Source organism: Mirounga angustirostris, unplaced genomic scaffold (genome assembly GCF_029215605.1).
Source record: "Mirounga angustirostris isolate CCGP_5_RB_7025 unplaced genomic scaffold, mMirAng1.0.hap1 SCAF_11, whole genome shotgun sequence".
Lineage (NCBI taxonomy): Eukaryota > Metazoa > Chordata > Mammalia > Carnivora > Phocidae > Mirounga > Mirounga angustirostris.
In genome coordinates this window covers 110,893,073-110,913,817 of record NW_026991719.1, presented here as the reverse complement: position 1 = coordinate 110,913,817, position 20,745 = coordinate 110,893,073, and the positions used below count along the sequence as shown (strand labels likewise).

The following is a 20,745-nucleotide window of genomic DNA, read 5'->3' as shown; positions in this document are numbered from 1 at the left end:
GACCTCAACCTCCAAACCTTATACAAAAATTAACTCAAAATGGGGGCACCTGGGTGGCTCAGTCGGTTAAGCGTCTGCCTTCAGCTCAGGTCATGATCCCAGGGTCCTGGGGCTTCAGGTCATGATCCCAGGGTCCTGAGATGGAGCCCCGCATCGGGCTCCCTGCTGGGCGGGAGGCCTGCTTCTCCCTCTCCCACTCCCCCTGCTTGTGTTCCCTCTCTCGCTATGTCTCTTAAATAAATAAAATCTTTAAGAAAATTAACTCCATATGGACCACAGATTTAAATGTGAAATAAAACTTTAAAATATTAAAAAGAGGGTGCCTGGGTGGCGCAGTTGGTTGAGCGACTGCCTTCGGCTCAGGTCATGATCCTGGAGTCCCTGGATCGAGTCCCGCATCGAGTCCCGCATCGGGCTCCCTGCTCAGCAGGGGGTCTGCTTCTCCCTCTGACCCTCCCCCCTCTCATGTGCTCTCTCTCTCATTCTCTGTCTCTCAAATAAATAAATAAAATCTTTAAAAAAAATAAAATTTTAAAAAGAAAACACAGGAGAAAATCACTGGGACCTAAAGCCTGGTAAAAAAATGTTCTTACATTTGATCCCAAACCACAATGCATAAATCAATTGGACCACATTCAAAATTTAAAAATTTAGCCCCGAGAAAGCAGAATGAAAAGACAACCTGCAGACTGGGAGGAAAATATTTGCAAACCATGTGTTTGACAAAGGACTCATATGTAGAATATATAAAGAACTCACAAAATTTAATAATAAAAAACAAACGGCTCAATTAGAAAATGACAAAAGACATCTCACTGAAAAGGAAATACAGATGGAAAATAAGCACATAAAGAGATTTTTGCCATCATTAGCCATTAGGGAAATACAGATTAAAGCCACAATGAAAGATCGCTCCATCAGAATGGCAAAAATAAAAAAACAATGATAACACCCAGTGCTGACGAGGATGCAGAGAAACTGGATATATTCATAAATTGCTGATGGCAATGTAAAATGTTACAGCCACTCTGGAAAAACAGTTTGGCAGAGTCACAAAACTAAACATGTCCCTACCATACAACCCAGCAATTGAATTTTGGAGCATTTATCTAGATAAAAAATTTTGTTCACATGAAAACCTATAAACAAATACAGTAGTTTTTTTCCTAATGGCAAAAACTGGAAACAACCCTAATGGCCTTCATGGGTGAATGACACACAAACTATGATGTAACCATACCAAAGAACACTATTTGGCAATTAAAAAAAAAAAAGAAATATAGGGGTGTCTGGGTGGCTCAGTTGGTTGAGCACCGGCCTCTTGGTTTTGGCTCAGATCACGATTTCATGGGTTGTGAGATGGAGCCCACAGAGGGGCTCTGCACTCAGATGAGAGTCTGCCTGAGATTCTCTCCCTCTGCCCCTCCCTCTGTGCATGCTCTCTCTCTCTCCCTCCCTCTCAAATAAATAAATAAATCCTTAAACTATAGCTTTTTATTAAAAAGAAGAAATGAACTATATGTTTTATATATATACTGTATCTCCACTGTGGTGGTGGATGCATGGACCTACACATCTGATAAAGTTGCATAGAACTAAACACACATGCACACACTCCAACAAGTAAATTGGGGGAAATCTGAACAAGAGAGATAGATGTGTCAATATCCTGATTTTGAGGGTGCCTGGGTGGCTCAGTTGGTTAAGCGACTGCCTTCGGCTCAGGTCATGATCCTGGAGTCCCTGGATCAACTCCCGCATCGGGCTCTCTGCTCGGCAGGGAGCCTGCTTCTGCCTCTGACCCTCCCCCCTCTCATGTGCTCTCTCTCTCTCGTTCTCTCTGTCTCAAATAAATAAATAAATAAATAATCTTTAAAAAAAAATATCCTGATTTTGATACTGTACCAGTTTTGAGAGATGTTATGACTGTGTGAAACTAGGTAAAAATACATGGGATCTCTCTGTACTTTGTTTTACAACCGCATGTAAGTCTATGATGATCTCAAAATAAAACTAAAAATTCAATTGCGTTTCTATATACTAACAATGAACATGTGGAAACCAAAATTAAACACATAGTACCACTTACAGTCACTCCAAATAAAATGAAATAGATATGACTCTAGCAAAATATGTACAGGTGGCTGAGTGAGTATGAAGAAGTAGCACAAAGGAGTTCTTTTGTGCTAAAGGAATATTTTTGTATCTTGATTGTAGTGGTGATTACAGGAATCCCGACATGGGATGAAATGGCTAGAGTAATGAACACACACACACACAGAGACACACACACACATTAATGCAGGTTAGGAAAATGGTGAAAGCTGAATGAGGCCTATAGTCTACTTAAAAGTAATGTACCGATGTCAATTTCCTGGTTTTGATATACTGCATCTAAAGAAATGGTAACCACTGAGGAAGCTGGGTGAAGGCGCAAGGTTCTTTTGTACTACTTTTGCAACTTCCTGTGAGTCTATAATTATTTCAAAATAAAATGTTAAAAATAAATGAGATGAGGCCAAGGAAGGGTTTCAGAAATGATTAGCGGAAACAAGCGATGCAAATGAATGAGGCTGGATCCAGTCTGGAACAAAGGGTTTCTATGTGGCTTAAGCCCGTATTTCTGTGGCCCCTTCTTTTTCAAATGATTAATTTTTTTCATGGCATTACACAAATATAGATATACAAATGGATATACATATATATACAGAGAGTAAAAAGTGCATCTTCCTTCCTACTGCCTTAACCAGATGTAAACAGTGTTGAGTATTTTGATATAACTGCGCTGGCATTTTTTTATGCATTCACACCCATGCATGGTTATATTGTGGATAAAGTCATGACGCCACACAATAACATAATGTTTATGAAATTCTCTTTTTTGGGGCGCCTGGGTGGCTCAGTCAGTTAAGCATCCAACTATTTATTTATTTATTTATTTATTTGAGAGAGAGAGAGAATGAGAGACAGAGAGCACGAGAGGGAAGAGAGTCAGAGGGAGAAGCAGACCCCCCGCTGAGCAGGGAGCCCGATGCGGGACTCGATCCCGGGACTCGATCCCGGGACTCCAGGATCATGACCTGAGCCGAAGGCAGTCGCTTAACCAACTGAGCCACCCAGGCGCCCGCATCCAACTCTTGATTTTGGCTCAGATCATGATCTCAGGGTTCAGGGACCCAGCCCCTCATGGGGCTCCATGCTCAGCGGGGAGTCTGCTTCTCCCTCTCCCTCTGCTCCTCCCCTGCTCATGCTCTCTCTCTCTCTCTAAAATAAATAAATCTTTTAAAAAAAAGAAATTACCTTTTTTTCCATGACCATGTAGGTATGACAGTTGCTCAACCAGGGTATGTAACTCTGCTGAGTTCCTCGGTTATAGAGATGCCACACATGTTTCAAGTGCGGTGGTGAACAGGCATTTTGAGAGAGCCTAAATACTCAGGCTAGCCCTCCTTGTGAAAACAGGGATGAGGTCATGGTGAATCTACTTCTTGCAGACAGCTTTTAAGAAGTCATGACTATAATGAAGCTTGATCATTTCAATCGTCTTGAAAACGTGGTCGGGTTTGGGTTGGATTTGGTTTGGAATAAAGATAAGATGAAACCACGAAAGGGCTTTTAAGCCCACCAGCAAGGAAAACAGCCATGCACAAGGGCAAATGAAAACCTGAGAAGACCTTGTGCAATATCCAGAGCAAAGATACACTTAAGAGGAGTACTTAGAAATCACTATCGGGTGAAAGGTTAAGACAATGCGGGTAACGGGGCAATTCACCAATAAAGAAATACACATGACCAGCAAATATAGCAAAAAGAAAAAAAAAAAAAAAGCGCCTGTGCGTTTGGTGAAACTCTACAGTGCTGCTGAGTTAGCAGAGAAATGCGAATTAAAGAAAGGTACAATGGGTCGCCTGGCCGGGTTTTCTGTGGAGACAGTGGGCAAGGGGGATAAGGTAAACAGGCGGAGCCTTCCCGGTAGGCCGTCGGCACGGAATCCGTAGAGCGGTCCGGACACTCGGCCGCCGCTCCGCTCAAGGACACGCCCCCAAAGCGATCCCTGGGGACACCGCCTTGCGGTCCCTTCTTCCCTCGGGCTCTGCCCTTGGGCGCCCAGCGGGAGGCGGGGCTTGCTGGCGAGGCGGTCCCGTGGGCGGCCCCGTGCCGGCGGCGGCCGCTCCGCGGCGCCCGGGCGGGGGCGTGGCCACAGCCGGGGCGGGGCTACGCTCGCGGCGGCCGCCCCGGCAGCCGGCGAGGGGCGGAGCTCTCCGTAGGCGGCTCCGGAGGGGCGGGGGCGGTGGCGGCGGCCGCGGAGGCCGCATCCCCGGCCGGGCCAGGGAAGGGGTGACCGAGGGCGGGGCGGCACCGGCGGCCGGCGGGGCGCCTCAGGCGTCGCGTCCACCGGCCCGGCCGCTCGCGCTCCCCTGGGTCTGCGGGGCCCGCGCCGGCCCGCGCCCATGGCGGCGTCGGCGGCTCTGTCGGCGGCGGCGGCGGCGGCGGCCCTGTCGGGCCTGGCGGTGCGGCTGTCGCGCTCGGCGGCGGCCCGCGGCTCGTACGGCGCCTTCTGCAAGGGGCTCACGCGCACGCTGATCACCTTCTTCGACCTGGCCTGGCGGCTGCGCATGAACTTCCCCTACTTCTACGTGGTGGCCTCGGTGATGCTCAACGTCCGCCTGCAGGTGCGGATCGAGTGAGCGGGCGCCGCCGCAGCCCCGGCCGGAGGGTCCCGCGCGCCGGGCCGCGCCGGGCAGGGGCGCCGGCATGGAGGACGGCCGGCGGGACGCGGCGGGGGCAGGCGGCCGGGCGGCCCGGGCCGCCGGGCCCTAGACCTGCGCGGGAGGACGCCGGCCAGCCGGCCGCCGAGCCACCCGGCCCGGCCCCGGCCACGAGCCGCCCGCCCCCCCCACCCCCCCCCCGCCCGCGGCGCGGCCGGTGACCTATTGCACAGAAACTCTGCAAAGGGGCCCTTTGCGTCGGGCTCGAGAAGAAAGAGAAAAGAACCAAACCCGGTTGGAGTGCGGCCGACCTGTTGCCTCCCGTCGGCCAGAGCCCGGGAAGCAGCAAGGAAACATTCCGCAGCAGGGGCTTGACTGGCCCGGGTCCGCCAGGTAGGAGGCCGGAGGCTGGACCTGCGTGCGGGCCGGCGGCGGCGCTTGCCATGACAGCTCGGTGACAGGGGGACCTGGGGACGGGAGCCCTGGAAGCCAGCCCCCGAGCTGGCCAGGCGGGGGGCCGCAGGCGCCCCGGACTCCCCGGTCCTCATTCCCAGACGGGGGTGGGGGGCGGCGGCGGCCCGGGCATCTCGGAGGGTCAGCCCGTCCCCGCCCCGCTTTCCCCGGAGGCCCTGGTGCTGCCACCTGAACCCCAGGGAGTGGAGGGGAATGGGCCGGGGGAGGCGCCGGGGAAGGCTCTAGAAGGAAAAGATGCTGCCACCCTTCACCCCCCTTGGGGGGCCAGGCAGGGAGGGTGGTTGTGTTCTTGGCCAAAGCCCTGGTCGGGCGCCTTCTAAGCCCCCAGGCCCCTGGGCTCTGGGCATCTCCCTCCCGGCCCGTGGCAGAACTGCCTCCCGCCCTGTGTTGGGGGCCGGGGGACTGCTCTGGACCTGCTCCTGCTGCGCCCACTGCTCCCCTCCCGCTCTGGGGGCGCCCTCTGGCGCTGGGCGCCTGGACATGTGGAGACCCGGGGGAGGGGGAAGGCCGCTCCGCTCTGTCCCTGCCCCCCCCCCCCCGTCTCGCTGTTGCGCCAACGCAGCCGCCCGCCCTCCGGCCCCCACGTCTGCCCTGCGGGTGCCGCTGAAGGCCGCCTGCAGCAGCCCCGGTGCCCCCAGAGGAGCCGGGGGAGTGGGGATCCCCTGGAGCCCAGGGCAGCTCTCAGGCTGGGGTGGGGAGAGCGGCTGGAGAAGCGGCTTGCGAGGAGGCGGCCCTTGGGCGAACGGGCCCCACTCTCCGTGCGGAGGCCACTGTGAAGTCTCCATCTCTTTCTGTCTTTCAGGAACCGGGGTTTGTAGGTGGTGACCCACCCCTTCCGTGGCCTTGTCAAGAGACTCAAATCCGTGCCCAGGGGCCGCCCCTGGCCCCGGAGCTGCCCGGGGAGCAGCTGGGCAAAGGGCCTGGCCCAGGAGGAGAGAAAGGACCTTCCAGGCCGAGGCCCCGAGGGCTGGGGTAGCCAGTGGTCCCGTTCTGGCGTGGGGAAGGACGCCACCCTGTCACCTCAGCTCTGCATCTCCTAGCAACACTTTGAGGGCCTTCTGTTCTCCCCACCTGATGCTTGGAAAAGCTGGCTCTGGGACAGGGAGAGACGTGTCCTTGTCCTACAGATAAGAAGGGGTGGGGCTGAATCTGAGAACACCTGGCACAGGTGGGGTGGGGAAGGGGAGCTCAAGGCCCCCCCGGGGGACCTAGGGGGAGAGAGAGAGAGAGAGAGGTGCAGGGTAGGGAATGTGGGGAACTGGCTTTTCTTGGAGTGGTGTGGGAGGTCACAGGGAAGACCGTCAGCGCTGAGATGGACACAGGAGAGAGTCCTAGAACGCCTTGCGGAGTGGAGGTCTTTACCCACAGAGCCTGGCCTCCCCTGCCGCCCCACCCCAGGCTGGACCAAGGGCTCCTCGGCAGTTGAGTGGGACAAGCCTCTCAGTTTGGGTGGCAGGGTGGGGGTGGCAGGGGGTGGCGTGGCTGCTGGGGACAGGACGGAACCAGGAGGGTGAAGGGATGAACCTGGGATGGGGCTGGGACCCGGCACGACCCCATCTGTCTGTCCCCAGGCTCGCGCCCCCCTCCCCAGCCCCAAGCCCAGGATCCCACAGGAGAACCTCCTCTGGATGGGCTTGAATTGGCCCTGGAGGCCCCCGGTGTACAGCTCCCTGACGCACCAGGATGGCCAGGCGTGGTTCCCGAGGCGGGCCAGGAAGGACCCCGGTCCCACAGCCACTCTGTCACTGGTTGCTCTCGGCTCCCAGGCTCCGAATTCCTGGGCCTGAAACCCCAAGCAGGCTGGCCAGCCCCAGGGACACGGTGGCCCAGTGTCACACCTCCTGGCCTCCTCAGCCGCCACGCTGGAGGCCGGGTCCTGAGTGAAGAGTTGTGCCCGCCTCACCCCGGGGACCGAGGCCAGATGAGGCCGCCATGTGTTGTCCCCTGCAGCTTCCCACAGACAGGGTGTGATGGCTTCCCGCCTTGTGCCAAGTGTCCTGGGATCCCCGGTCCCGGTGGCGCCTCCTGTACCCCAACCCTTTCCACCCAGGACCACTTCTGGGAGCCTGCCGGCCTGCCGACTCCATCCACAGATGTCCGGGGACAGCGTGTGAGAGCCACGTGGGGCCTCCTTGGGGCTGATCCACAGATGTGCCCCTTGCAAGGCCCCGTCTCACCCTCGGGGTGACCTGCTCCCCAGCTGCGGCCTTGTGGCTCAGCTGGAGCTGCCTGGGGCCTGTGACACCTCTTGCCCACAGGGAGAGGGGTGGGGGGAGCCTCAGGGCCCTGGCCCGAGACGCCTGCCCCGCGGGGCGCCCCAGCCAGTGCCTGCCCCGCCCCGGGGGCCCGGAAGTCTCCGCACAGCCCCCGAGCGACTGGGCAGGGGCTGCCCTTCTTCGGCCTGTGGTCCTGCCTCTGCTTTTCTGACCGGTTTGGCCTTGAGTAGGTAGCGAGCTTCTCCCCAGCCCCCACCTTCCCTCTGCCCGCACTGGGCCCTGGCTGCCTGACAGGCTCTCGATGCACTTTATTTATTTGCAGTCTGTTTTCCAGGCAGCAGAGCTTCTACAGAATCCGAGACCCGGGCTGGAGATGACTGTCACTTTGCTGTGTGTGATTAACTGTACTGGTCAGCACCTGCTGCTCAGAGCACGGTCTCGTTCCCGGTGTTGTCAGATCTTGTCACTCTAAGTTAAAAAAACAAACCCTCCCTGAGTTCAATAAAGTAAAAGAAAACTGGAGGCCTCCTCTTCTGGTGTGGTGCGGTAGGCTTAGAGGAGGGGGGCCGGCCGTGAAGTCACCTGGGAGGGCCGCGGAGGGCTGCAGGGGTGGAGGCCTGCGGGGCCAGGGCCCCTGGAGAAGGCGGCGGCACGGGCCTGGCCAGAGAGGTGGCAGTTTGTCCCATTCACAACCTTTATTTGGATGACCTGATACCTAGGTCTCCTCTCTTTTGAGGGTGGGCTGGGGGTGGGGGTGAAAGAGGCTCCCTGCACATCATGTTGGGTCACCTGGAGACCTGTCCGCAACAGCAGGTGGCGAGGTGCCCCTTGCTTCCCTGCCAGCCAGGTGGGCGCCCAGTTTTGGAAAAGGTAAAACCATGGGGACCGGAAGCCTGCTGGCCTTCCCCCACCCCGGCCCCCCGAGACCCGAACTGTCCCTTCAGAGCCCCAGCCTAGTGACTCCCCAGAGAAGCCTGGCCATGGGCTCTAAGGGCTGTAGGGCTGAGGGCGGGCAGGCAGGCAGAGGGGGGTGGAGGGCGCCTGGGGACCTCAGTGGCTGAGGTAGAAGAAGGAAGGCCCACAGTCCGCGGGGAGGAGGCTCCTGAGGATGCAGGGTCATGGTCCCCCTGAGGAGCACAGCCTGGGGTAAGGGCCTTGGGCGTGCTCCACCCGCTGGGAACGTCCAGGGGTCAAAGCACCCTGACAAGACAGACCCTTCGGGCACCTGCCACCCAGAGGGATGGACCCCGGTCCCTGCCAGCACCCTGAGCTTCCCTCCGCTTTGTCCAGATGGTCGCGTTCAGTCCCTGTTGGTCCCAAACCCAGCCCAGGGATCACGCAGCCTGGTGCCACCAAGAGGGGAGGGTCAGACCGGAGCTCGGGGCCCCAGGCACGTTGGAGAGGGAGGACCACCCTTCCGTGCCACCGAGGAAGGCAGGCAGCTTCCGCTCTGGCTCAGGGCGGCCTCCTGAGCCCAGCTCTTCCACGGACCACCGTGTGGCCCCAGGCCGGCCACGGGCACTCTCGCGTCGCCAGGAGGGAGCCTGCAGTGTGGCCGTGGCCCTTCAGCGGTCGGTGGCTGCTCAACGTTTATTCCGGCCTCACCTGGAGCACATCGTCTCTATGAGGAGAGGAAAGCAAGCGAAGGGAACTGGCAGGTGTGGAGAGCCTGCCCAGTGTCTGGGGCCCTGCCGCCTGCTCTGTTCCCGGAACCTCCTCATCATCCCCACGGCCACCTTCGGAGGAGGTCATGCGAGGCTCTGGTCCCCGCATGAGCCGCAAGCTTGACCTGAGCAAGCGGAGGCTCCTCACCTCCTGCCCTGTCCTTGGAGTGGACCTTCCACCCACCGTCGCCCCACGAGGAGCTGTCCCCAGGTCGCAGCCTGGAGAGAGTGAGGTGTGGCTGGGCCCGTCTGGACAGCATGTGGGACTGCACCCGGTGAGGGCCTCCGTACAGACCCGTGACTCTGGCAGGTGGGTGTGTGGACACGTCCTCACGTGGCAGCCGCCCAGACAGGCCTCTCGGGTCAGTTCCCTGGCGCAGTGCCCCTGCCTCCCGCCCGTCCGCAGCGCTCCGTCCCTGGGTTCGGCTCGGCGCCCTCCTCCCCATGCTCCCTGCTCCGGCTGCCCGCGGGGGGCTTGGACAGCACGTCTCCCTGGTGCCCAGGCTTTCCCAAGGTTGACAGCCCCTCTTCGCCACCTTCCATGTGTGGTTCTCCGGTTTGTTTTGTTGCAAATGGGAAATGCCACTGCTCCAGCCGTTCCTCCAAGGTTCTGCGGCCCCTCTTACTGGAGAAACTCGAGTTGAGAGTTTAGAAGATCTTATTCCTGTGTCTGTTGCAAACCAGGAGAGGACAGGGTCCGTGCCGTTCCCATCCAGAGCACAGGGGTCAGCCCAGGATCCCCTCTGTCTCCACCTGTCCGGGTTTGCCGCTCGCTTCCCACCTGGGGAGCCCTCCCGCCCTGTCCTCGGTCTCTTGGCTGCTTCCCGCCGTCGTGCTGGGGACCCTCGACTGCGGCTGGAGAGCCTTTGTGGGATGCTCTCGCCCCCTCCTCCCGCGGGCCCTGGCTTCCCCCAGCCACCTTCACACCCTTTCTGGGCGGGCTCGCAGCCCCCCTCCCGGCTCCCCTCGGGGCACTGCCCCCCCCCCCCCCCCCATGGAGGAAGAGAGAGGAGAGAGCTAAGCAGGAGCTCTCCGTGGCCCAGCCCGCTGAGACTCGGCCTCCCCTGCGGGCCTCACTCTCCGGGGCAGAGGAGCTGCGGGCCGATCCGGGCACCAGGAAGGCCGGGGCGCTGCTGGGAGGATGACGCCGACCACAGACGGGACCCTTCTCCGCTCCGGAGCCCCCCCGCGCACTCACCCTGCAGAAGGAGGCGCCCCAGAGGCGGGGGCCCCATGGCAGGGAATGGCTGCCGGGCCTCGGGGTCTGGGGGACACCAGCCGGGTGCCCGCTCTCCCCTGCGCGTGTCCCCCTGCCCCGGCTGTAACGGGGACCTGACGACGCTCCCGCCTCCCTGCGGGGTTTTCTGAGGACCACGTGGCGGGAATGCCCGGTCAGCCCTGAGCCCAGTGCTCCGCACAGACAAGGGCTCCTTAGGTCCACGCTTCGGAGCAGGCCCGCCGTCCACCGCAGCGAACCTTCTCAGTGTTCACGGTGCCCCCGACACAGCGATGCCTGCCCTGCTGTCCCCTGAGTCACCCCCTCAGTGCCAGACTCTGGGGCAGGATTTCAGGATACAAAGGTGAGCCACTTCAGTGTGGCCCGTGTCCTCCTACCAGCGACAGACCCAAGACTTGGCCACTTGGCTTCAGATACACGCGTGTTTGGGAAACGCAATCAAATGCACCCTCAAATCAGGGGGACCCAGCAAACGGGAGCTCAGGGAGGAATCTGGGGGCACTGCTGGGGAAATGCAGGGGAGGGGAACCCCCCGCCCCACGCTTCTCTGCAGGCATCGTCACCGCTGCGGTGGGTCCGGAGAATTTGGGGCTTAGCTGGATGCAGAGCCAGCTGTCGGGGACTTGGGAACACGGCCTCCCATGCCCACAAGATGGAGCCACCCTTGCAGCCGGGAGCAGCGGTGGGGGAGCCCCTCTGGAGAGGATCCTTGCGTGGGGGACAGAGGGACGGAGACACCCCTGGCAGGGCACCGAGCTGCCTCAGGCAGTCCCCCTCTGCAGAGTCCACCTTCCTCTGGAAGACGGCCACAGCCCTGGTCCCAAGGCTGAGCAAGGTCCCGAGGTCACCACCACCCGGGTGGCCCACCACACAAAACAAAGCAAAGGGCCTGCCTGTCTCACAGCCTCGGCCTCGTGGATGCTCTGTGGTCACAGCAGCCTCTCAGGGCCCGCACCTCCTGCTTCTGTGCCTCGGCCTCCGTACCCTCCAAGGGTCGTTGCTGCCCTCGAGGGAGCCGGCAAAACCCCCAGGCTCAGGACCTCCGGGCGCGGGCCACGTAGGGCCCTCCCCTGCCACCATCGAGCCAACGGGGAGGCAGCAGACAGGCTCGTGCGGCCCCGGAGAGGTGGAGGCAAGGAGGTCCGGTCTCCTCCCACCGCGGGTGAGACAGCCAATATGGTGGCCATAGAGCAATGGGCCGGGGCGGGTGCCCCCGTGTGTGCTTTAGGGGGACAGCGGGCTCCTCGGTGAGGTCCTTGGGAAGATAAGAGCCTGTCGTGGAAGGCTTTTGAGCAAGGCTCCAGCCCTAGAACATGCTCCTCGCTCCCGACAGTGCCATTCTCTTTTCTCTGCCTAAGTGGGGAGACCAGGTAGGGCCTGGTCCGAACACCCCAGGGATACATACCAGGAGCAAGTGGGATTTCTCTCTGGAACGCAACGTTGGTTGCACATCTTGAAGTCAATGTTTTACTCCATATTAACATAAGCAGGGGGAAACCTGACCATTACAGTAGGTGCGGGAAAGAGGTTTGACAAAATCCAACACCCGTCCATGATAAACATTTTCAACAAAATTGGTATATGGAAAGGAATTTTCTCAACCTAGTAAGGCGTGTCTACATAATCTTATAGTGCGCATGACACTCAATGGTGAAAGAATGAAGCTTTTCTCTACACATCGGGAACAATGCAGGATGTGCACTTTTGCCCTTTCTATTCAACATTATAGAGGAATGAGCTGTGGAAGAAGCTCCTCATCCCCCACCCCCCAAATAAAAACATTCTGATTGGAAAGGCAGAAATAAAGCTATCTTTATTCACCGATGATCCTATATGGAGAAAATCCCACGAAATAAACATAGACAAAAAGGCACTAGACCCGTAAGTATTTCTGGCACAGGACAGAGGACACAAGATCAATATTAAAATAGCAACTGCATTTCTATATACTAGCAACAAAAATTCAAGAATGGAATAAAATAATTTGAAAAACACTGCTGGGAAAGTTTAAAGAAGCTCTAGATAGAGGGGCGCCTGGGTGGCTCAGTTGGTTTAGCGGCAGGCTCTTGATTTCAGCTCGGATCATGATCTCAGGGTCCTGGGATGAGCCCTGCGTGGGAGTCTGCGCTCAGCAGGGAGTCTGCTTGAGGATTCTCTCTCTCCCTCTGCCTCTGCGCCTCCCCCTGCTCGTGCTCACTTGGTCTCTGTCTCTCGAATAAATATATGTATATATACATATATATATATATATATTTTTAAAGAGGGTATAGATAGAGACATTTCATGGTTTGGAAGACTGAATATTGTCAAGATGGCAATCTTCCCCAAATTTATCTGGAGATTGAACACAACCTCTATCCAAATCTCAGCTTAATCTCCTGTCGAAATTGATGAGCTGATCCCAAAATGTATGCGGAAATGTAGATGACTTTAAATACCCAAAACATTTTGAAAAACAAAGTTGAGGATTTACCATACCTATCTCAAAACTTAGTATAAACCACAGTAATGAAGACAGTGTGGTGTCGGTGCAAAGATAAGTGTATAAATCAGTGGAACAGACTGAGAGTATAAACAAATCCCTACATATATGATCGATTGATTTTTATTGTGGCAAAATACACACGAGATTTACCGTTTTACCCACTTAAGGGTTACAACCCAGTGGCATGGAACACATTCACGATATTGCGCATCCGTCGCCGGTTATCAGGTTCTAGATCATTTTCGTTACCTCAAAGTGGGAACACCATACCCATTAAGCTCTCGCTCCCCATTCCTTCCCTACCCCTGCCCCTGGCAACCAAAAATGTGCTTTCTGTCTCTATGCCTCTTCTGGATGTTTCATAAAAACGGAATCATACAAGATGTGACCTTCTGTGTCTGGTTTCTTTATTTTTTTTAATTTTTAAATTTTTTTTAAAGATTTTTATTTATTTATTGAGAGAGAGAGAATGACAGAGAGACAGCATGAGAGGGTGGAGGGTCAGAGGGAGAAGCAGACTCCCCGCCGAGCAGGGAGCCCGATGCAGGACTCGATCCCGGGACTCCAGGATCATGACCTGAGCCGAAGGCAGTCGCTTAACCAACTGGGCCACCCAGGCACCCTGGTCTGGCTTCTTTAATTCAGCAAAAGGTTTTGGAGGTTCGGAGAGATTGTTGCCAGTGTCAGTACTTTGTTCCTTCTGAGCGGGTGAATTCTACTCCATCGTCCGGATAGACCACTTTGGTTTAGCCATTCACACGCTGATGGACATTTGGGTTGTTTCTACCTTGCGGATCTTATGGATGGTGCTGCTACGATAAACATTCATGAACAAGTTTTGTTTGAACACCTGCTTTCGAGTTTTGGGGTCCATATCGAGGAGTGGAATTCCTGGATCACATGGTTATCCCCTGTTGAACTTGCTGAGGAAACGCCACACTGTTCCACACGGAGGCCGCACCACTGTCTTCGCGCTAGTGATGGATGATGCCTCTGACTTCCCCACATCCTCTCCCATGCTTGTTCTTTTCCTGTTTTTAAATGATGGTCCTCCTAGTGGGTGTGAAGTAGTGTCTCAGTGTAATTTTAATCTGCATTTCCCTACTGACTAAGGATGTTGAGCCTCTTTCCATTTGCTTGTTGGCCATTTGCAGGTCTTTGTACAAAGAGTCGTACTTGGGGATACATTTGACCAAAGATGTGCAAGACCCGTACCGCGAAAACCTCAAAAGAAATGAAAGAACAAATGTAAATGCAGAGCTATATCATGCTCACAGATTTGAAGACTCGGTATTGCTACGGGTCAACTCGACAAAACCGACGTATGGATTCAGTGCATTCCCAATAAGCTCACAGCAGGGCTTCTGAAGGAGATTCTGAAGGAGATTACCAAGGTGATTCCAACGCTTACACATAAATGCAGGAGGCTGAGGACAGCCCAACACTTCTGAAAATGAACCGAGTTTCAGGACTTTGACTACCTAGTTTCAAGACTTACAGCCATCATCCGGGCCTTGTGCTCTTGCAGAAAGATAGAGATCGGTGGACAGAACGGAGAGTTCAGAATATACTCAGAACGACACGGAGGATGGACTTTGGACCGAAGCGTCAAGGCAATCCAAGAGAGCAAGGATAAAAGTTTCAAGAAATAGTACTGGAAACATCGCAAAAGCATGCCCATAAAAACGCAACTTGACCCTAAGCTCACATCACATACGAAAAGGAACTCAAAACCATGACAAAGATGTCAGAGACGAAACCACATTCTTCGCCCCTGCAGGGGACTGCAGTTCTCCGCTCAGCGGCTGGGCGGGCTTCTCCCCGATGTCAAATTTGAGAAAAAGTCAGACCCTGTCACCCCGGGAATCACAGCGAAACGGCTAACGCAGATGCCCTGCACGCTCCCCTTGACACCCACACGCCCCACCGCCTTTTTGTGCCCCAAGACCTCCTGCCCTCCCCCTTACCAACAACTGCCCTGCGGGGCCGACCGGCCCTCCCCCCCCAAGGCCCGAGCAACGCCCCCGCCGGGCTTTCTGGTGTAGTTCAAGGGAGTCGCCAGCAGGTGGCGCTGCTCCCACAGCGCAGGCCAGACTGGGGCGGAGCCAAGAGCCTTCCATCCAGCTTGGGCGGAACTAGCTTCCGGGAAATGGGTCGACCACGAGGATCAGACACACAGGTTTTCGAGGTACCCGACGTGCAAGATCTTGAGCAAAGAAGACCCGTGAACGGATGCCGTGCTTCGGCTGACATGCATGCTCCAGCCGTGATGCTCAAACACGGCGGGGGGAGCAGGGCGCCCCCGTGTCCCCGGGGTCTGCTCCGAACACCATCAGCACCGGAGAGGGTCAGCGCCTTGTTGGATCGCGGCGCCGTGCGGCTGCAGCAGGCTCGGCAGGGGGGAAGCTGCTGGGTTGGAACGCTGGCTGTTCGGGTTAGGAGCGGGTGCCAGGCCCCTCGTCCTTGCTGTCTGCCCTTCACTGTCGTCGTGTGCACAGGGATTAGTAATTCCGAGGTCCCGTGCGCCGTCGGGGAAGCCACGCCCGTCTCGGACTGAACGCTGAGCCCGGAGGCCGGGGCCCGACGCGTGGCAGCCGTCGCGAAAGGAGGCCTCGTCTTTTTTTTTTTTTTAAAGATTTTATTTAGTTTTCAACAGAGAGAGAGAGAGACAGTGAGAGAGGGAACACAAGCAGGGGGAGGGGGAGAGGGAGAAGCAGGCTCCCCGCGGAGCAGGGAGCCCGACGCGGGGCTCGATCCCAGGACCCTGAGATCATGACCTGAGCCCAAGGCAGACGCTTAACGACTGAGCCACCCAGGCGCCCCCAGGAGGCCTCGTCTTTAGTGGCTGCGAGCCTTCCTTCGTAGCTCGTCATTCAGGCTGCTCCGTGTCCCGGACGGCGCCCAAAGGCAGCCCCGCGTCGGTGTCAAGGCCACGGACTCTGTCGTTGGGTCCAGCAGCCGCACCACTCCCCAGGGGCCGTGGGAATAGCCCCGGGCCTCTCTGGGCCCCAGCTTCGCGGCCGCGACAGGCAGCATGTGCCGCACGCCCCCGGCCGGCTGTCGCGGGGACCAGACGCCGCCGCGCTGCGGGGCTGCCGGGCCCCGGGCAAGGGCCGCCCTGCAGCCCGGGAGCACCGTGCACCGCGCGCCGGGCCCGAGACGACTCCTCCGCTCGCCGTGTCCGCGCCTTGTCCGGCCCCTGTCCTCCGCCAGCGCCCGGGGGCCGCGGGGCGGGGCGGGGCGGGGCGGGGGTGGAAAAGGAGAGAAAGGAGAACCTGAAACGGAGGGGCGCCCTCAGCCTCCACTCATCCTTCTCTCTTCTTTTCCATCACATGGGTCTTCCAAGGAGCACAGCGACTTCCTCAGCCTCTTTTGCTCCAGAAGGCTTAAAATTGCAAAGTCTGCCACATTCCTTTCTGTGCAACCCTCACATAACCTTAGAGGACTATGCCTGACCTGGGGCTCCTGAGGTCCTTATGTTCCCACTACCCAGTTAAAATACACTTGTCCTGGGAACCCCTTCCCTTAAGAATAACTTCTGCTTTCTAAATTCACGCTGGTAGTTTATCCTGACCATTGTAGCTCTCAGTCATGAAAGGTGATTGACATGCTAGTTTGTAGATCAGTCTCTGATGAGTTTACCTCAACTCTTTTTTTTTTTTTTAAGATTTTTTATTTATTTGCGAGACAGAGAATGAGAGACAGAGAGCATGAGAGGGAGGAGGGTCAGAGGGAGAAGCAGACTCCCTGCCGAGCAGGGAGCCCGATGTGGGACTCGATCCCAGGACTCCGGGATCATGACCTGAGCCGAAGGCAGTCGCTTAACCAACTGAGCCACCCAGGCGCCCTACCTCAACTCTTGACTCTTGTAATAATGAGATCATTACCCTGTAATGCCGAGGACCAGGCCTTAGTCGTGGTAACCAAGCAGGTTGTGACCACAGATCTGTTTATGGCACACTCGAATGTTCAAATTCAAAATGTTCCAAGTCAAACTTGTCTTTTCTAAAAATCAAAAATAGTGCTCGCTTCGGCAGCACATATACTAAAAACCAAAAATACCCTTCTTTTCTTCCTTGGCTCCCTATCTTGAGTGGTGTTACCAACCATCCACCCAGAAATTAGGAGTCATGTCTGATCTGAGTTGACTATATCCTTCTCCCTCAAGTATCCAGGTAGGAAGACTCCACTGACTGTGGCTTTGGGAATCCATCCCCACTTTCCAATCCCCATCAGCCTTGCCTTGGTTTAGATACAAATTATTTCCCCGTTGCTTCTCTACAAGTTTCCTTTCACTGTCTACCTCTTCCCAGGTTTTCAGCCCCGCCCCGTGCCAATGCCAAATTCATCCTCATCCCTGATAATGTGATTCATGTAAAACATAAATATGGCCTTGCCACTCTCCTCTCAAACATCTTTCAAGAAATCTTAATGTTTAGGAGTGGGACACACCTCTCCAGAGCCTCTGATCTCTTTTCTCTGAGTCCAATTTCCAATGCACAGAGTGCACACTGAGGTTTGTTTTCCTGCTCTCCAGAGAATAACAAGCTTAGTAAAGCACTTGATGTTCAGGAGGACCTGGATTTTCAGTTGCTCTCCAAGCCAGATTACATTTCACAAACGTCATGGAAATGAACAAACATGGGGAAGTTGAAAAATAATACCAGAAACTGCATATTCCCCTCATTTATGTACAATAAGTATCACCCCCTAGTCAATCAGGCTTGATCTCTGCCCCTTCCCCTTTCCTCCTACTATGGGATTATTTTTATTTCTATTTTTTATTTTTTTAAGATTTTATTTATTTATTTGACAGAGAGAAAGAGCACAAGCAGGGGGAGCGGCAGGCAGAGGGAGAAGCAGGCTCCTCCTCCCCGCTGAGCAGGGAGCCCGATGCGGGGCTCGATCCCAGGACCCCAGGATCATGACCTGAGCCGAAGGCAGCTGCTTAACCATCTGAGCCACCCAGGCGCCCCTAACATGGGATTATTTTTAAATGAATCTCATATAGTATATATGAGTATGTATAGGAAATAGCTTTCAAAAAGGGGACCAGAAAGCCTTATGAAGAACTCCAAGTGTGCAATCTTCGGATCTGTTGTATTCATCCATTTTATTGGCTTGTGAAATAGTTCAGACATCCCCAACACCAGGAATGTGGCTGACTTCGCAATTTTAATTTAATTTTAATTAATTAATTAAGAGAGGGGGTGGGGAAGGAGCAGAGGGGAGAGTCAGGACGGGGGGAAGAATCTCAAGCAGACTCCCATGCTGAGTGCCGAGCTTGGATCTGGGGCTCGATCTCATGACCCATGAGATCATCACCTGAGCCAAAATCAAGAGTTGGACACCCAACTGACTGAGCCTCCCAGACACCTCCCCCGCTCCCCGCATACTTCTAGGGGAAGCCCGTGCTCTCTGTACCTTTTCATTACCTTCCTTGGATCGACACTAGACCCGGCTACTAGGAGACTGAATGCCCCATCCTGAGAAACCAGGTGCCCTAAGCTGTCCTCCCTGACTGGTGATGCCTGAGGTTTACCAGTTTATTAAGGAAAGGAAGGCGGTAGGTAAATTAATTACCCCTTGTGAGAAGGGTCCTTTGGGCCACTACGTGAAGGCCACAGATGCATATTTGAGGATTGTACGGTGTTGAGGGAAATCTCCTGACCCTGCTCAGGGTAAGACAGAGTTAGGGTGACTAGTATGGTCCTAGAGAAGATCATATAAGAAGACAGGAGGATCTGACACCAAAAATAAAAGCAACAAAAGCAAAAATAAACAAGTGGGACTGCATCCAACTAAAAAGCTGCTGCACAGAAAAGGAAACCACCAACAAAACAACAAGGCAACCTACTGAATGGGAGAAGATACTTGCAAATCATACGTCTCATAAGGGATGAATATCCAAATATATATAAAGAATTCATACAACTCAATAGCAAAAAAACACAATGTGATTTAAAAATTGGCAGAAGGGCACCTGGGTGGCTCAGATGGTTAAGCGTCTGCCTTCGGCTCAGGTCATGATCCCAGGGTCCTGGGATCGAGTCCCACATCGGGCTCCCGGCTCAGCGGGGAGCCTGCTTCTCCCTCTGACCCTCTCCCCTCTCATGCTGTTTCTCTCTCGCTCGCTCTCTAAAAAATAAATAAATAAATAATAAAAATAAAAATTGGCAGAAGATCTGAATAGATGTTTTTGCAAAAGAACACATATAGATGGCCGACAGGTGGCGCGAGCCAAGCTACTCATGCTGTTTGACAAGGTCCAAGTATGGGGGACGATCCTGAAAACAGGAGACTCCACAGCTGGCTCCTGCTATCCTCTTTCATTTTGTTTATGGCAATCTTTGTAATTGTGGGAATATTTCTGGGCTGGCTCCTGCTATTCTCTTTCATTTTGTTTATGGCAATCTTTATAATTGTGGGAATATTTCTGGGCTGGCTCCTGCTATTCTTTTTCATTTTGTTTATGGCAATCTTTGTAATTGTGGGAATATTTCTGGGGTTTCATGATAAAGTGACTAGTCATCTTAGTTACGCCTATCTAAGCAATCATAATGAAACTAATTCCACGAAGAATTAGTTCCTATAGAACAAAATAACAAGACGGTCACGCTCTGTCTAGCACCTTTCTCTTTGCGTACTGTTTTTTAGTTTTAGCGAAAGCCAATAAGCAGAAATCAATAAAGGTCATGTTAATCATTACAAAGGAAAAATGAAAGAAGGCTATGGCTGTAATCCAGAAAATGATCTAAGATTTGGAAAAACAAAAATATCCTAACATATAAATAAAGTTCCTCCGAGGCTGTCAGGAGGAGATGCTTGCAACCTGATCCTTTGTCTGTGTCTCCTCATTCGCCGACGCTGTCCTTTCCTACAAGAGACCCACCCCGGCTGGAGCTGGACTCCCGCAGACAGGTACATGAAAAGATACCATACATCATTTAATTATCAGGGACATGGAAATCAAAACCACAATTAGGTATCACTTCACACCTGTTAGAAGGGTTAGTAGCAAAAAGCCTAGAAGTAGCAAGTGTTGGCCAGGATGTGGAGAAAAGGGACCCTTGTGCACTGTTGGTTGGAATGTAAATCACAGCCACCATGGAAAACAATACGGAGGTTCCTCAAAAAATTAAAAACAGAATGACCATATGATCCAGCAATTCCACTTCTGGGAAAACAAAAACACTAATTTGAAAAAATATATGCGACCCCATGTTCATTACAGCATTATTTAAAATAGACAAGATACGGAAACAACCTAAGTGTTCACTGATGGATGAATGAATAAAGAAATTGTGACACACACACACAATGGAATATGATCCAACCATAAAAAAAGAAAGGAAATCTTGCCATTTGCAAAAACATGGATGGACCTACCTCCAGGGCATTGTGCTAACTGAAGTAAGTCAAATAGCAAAAGACAAATACCATATGATTTCTCTTATATGCAGAATCTAAATATATATCCATATATATAACTATACATATATAACATATATATACATATATAACATATATAGTTGTATATATATTTGTATACACACACACACAAAACTTAAATCATGGATACGGAGAACAGATTTGTGGTTGCTAGAAGCAAGGGATTAGGGGTGGGAGAAATGGGTCAATTGTTTGGGGGTTTTTAGTTTGCATAAATTGGAAAAAAAAAGAAGCAATAGGTATTTAGAAATATAGTAACTGAAGGGTTGCCTGGGTGGCTCAGTCGGTTGAGCAACCAACTCTTGATTTTGGTTCAGGTCGTGATCGCAGGGTCATGAGATCGAGCCCCACATTGGGCTCTGCCCTGGGCCTGGAGCCTGCTTAGGATTCTCTCTCTGCCCCTCCCCCATGATCTCTCTCTCTCTTTCTCTCAAATTAATAAATAAATATCTGGGCTCTGCGCTCAGTAGGGAATCTGCTTGAGATTCTCTATCCCTCTCCCTCTGCC

General features: G+C 54.2%; 2 protein-coding genes across 2 annotated transcripts; one reads left to right on the top strand and one right to left on the bottom strand.

Moving 5' to 3' along the window:
* The first annotated feature begins 4,283 nt into the window (after nt 1–4,283).
* LOC135361969 (small integral membrane protein 10-like protein 2A) lies at nt 4,284–7,921 on the top strand. The gene is made up of 2 exons (XM_064574595.1): nt 4,284–5,102; nt 5,986–7,921. The coding sequence occupies exon 1, from the start codon at nt 4,452–4,454 to the stop codon at nt 4,686–4,688; it is 237 nt and encodes a 78-aa protein (XP_064430665.1). The 5' UTR covers nt 4,284–4,451; the 3' UTR covers nt 4,689–5,102; nt 5,986–7,921.
* On the bottom strand, nt 5,305–10,298 carry LOC135361882 (uncharacterized). Its single transcript, XM_064573624.1, has 3 exons — nt 10,262–10,298; nt 6,309–7,355; nt 5,305–5,351 (listed from the first exon to the last, which is right to left on the bottom strand). Exons 1-3 carry the CDS (start codon nt 10,296–10,298, stop codon nt 5,305–5,307), a joined length of 1,131 nt encoding a protein of 376 aa, XP_064429694.1.
* Between the last annotated feature and the right edge of the window lie 10,447 nt (nt 10,299–20,745).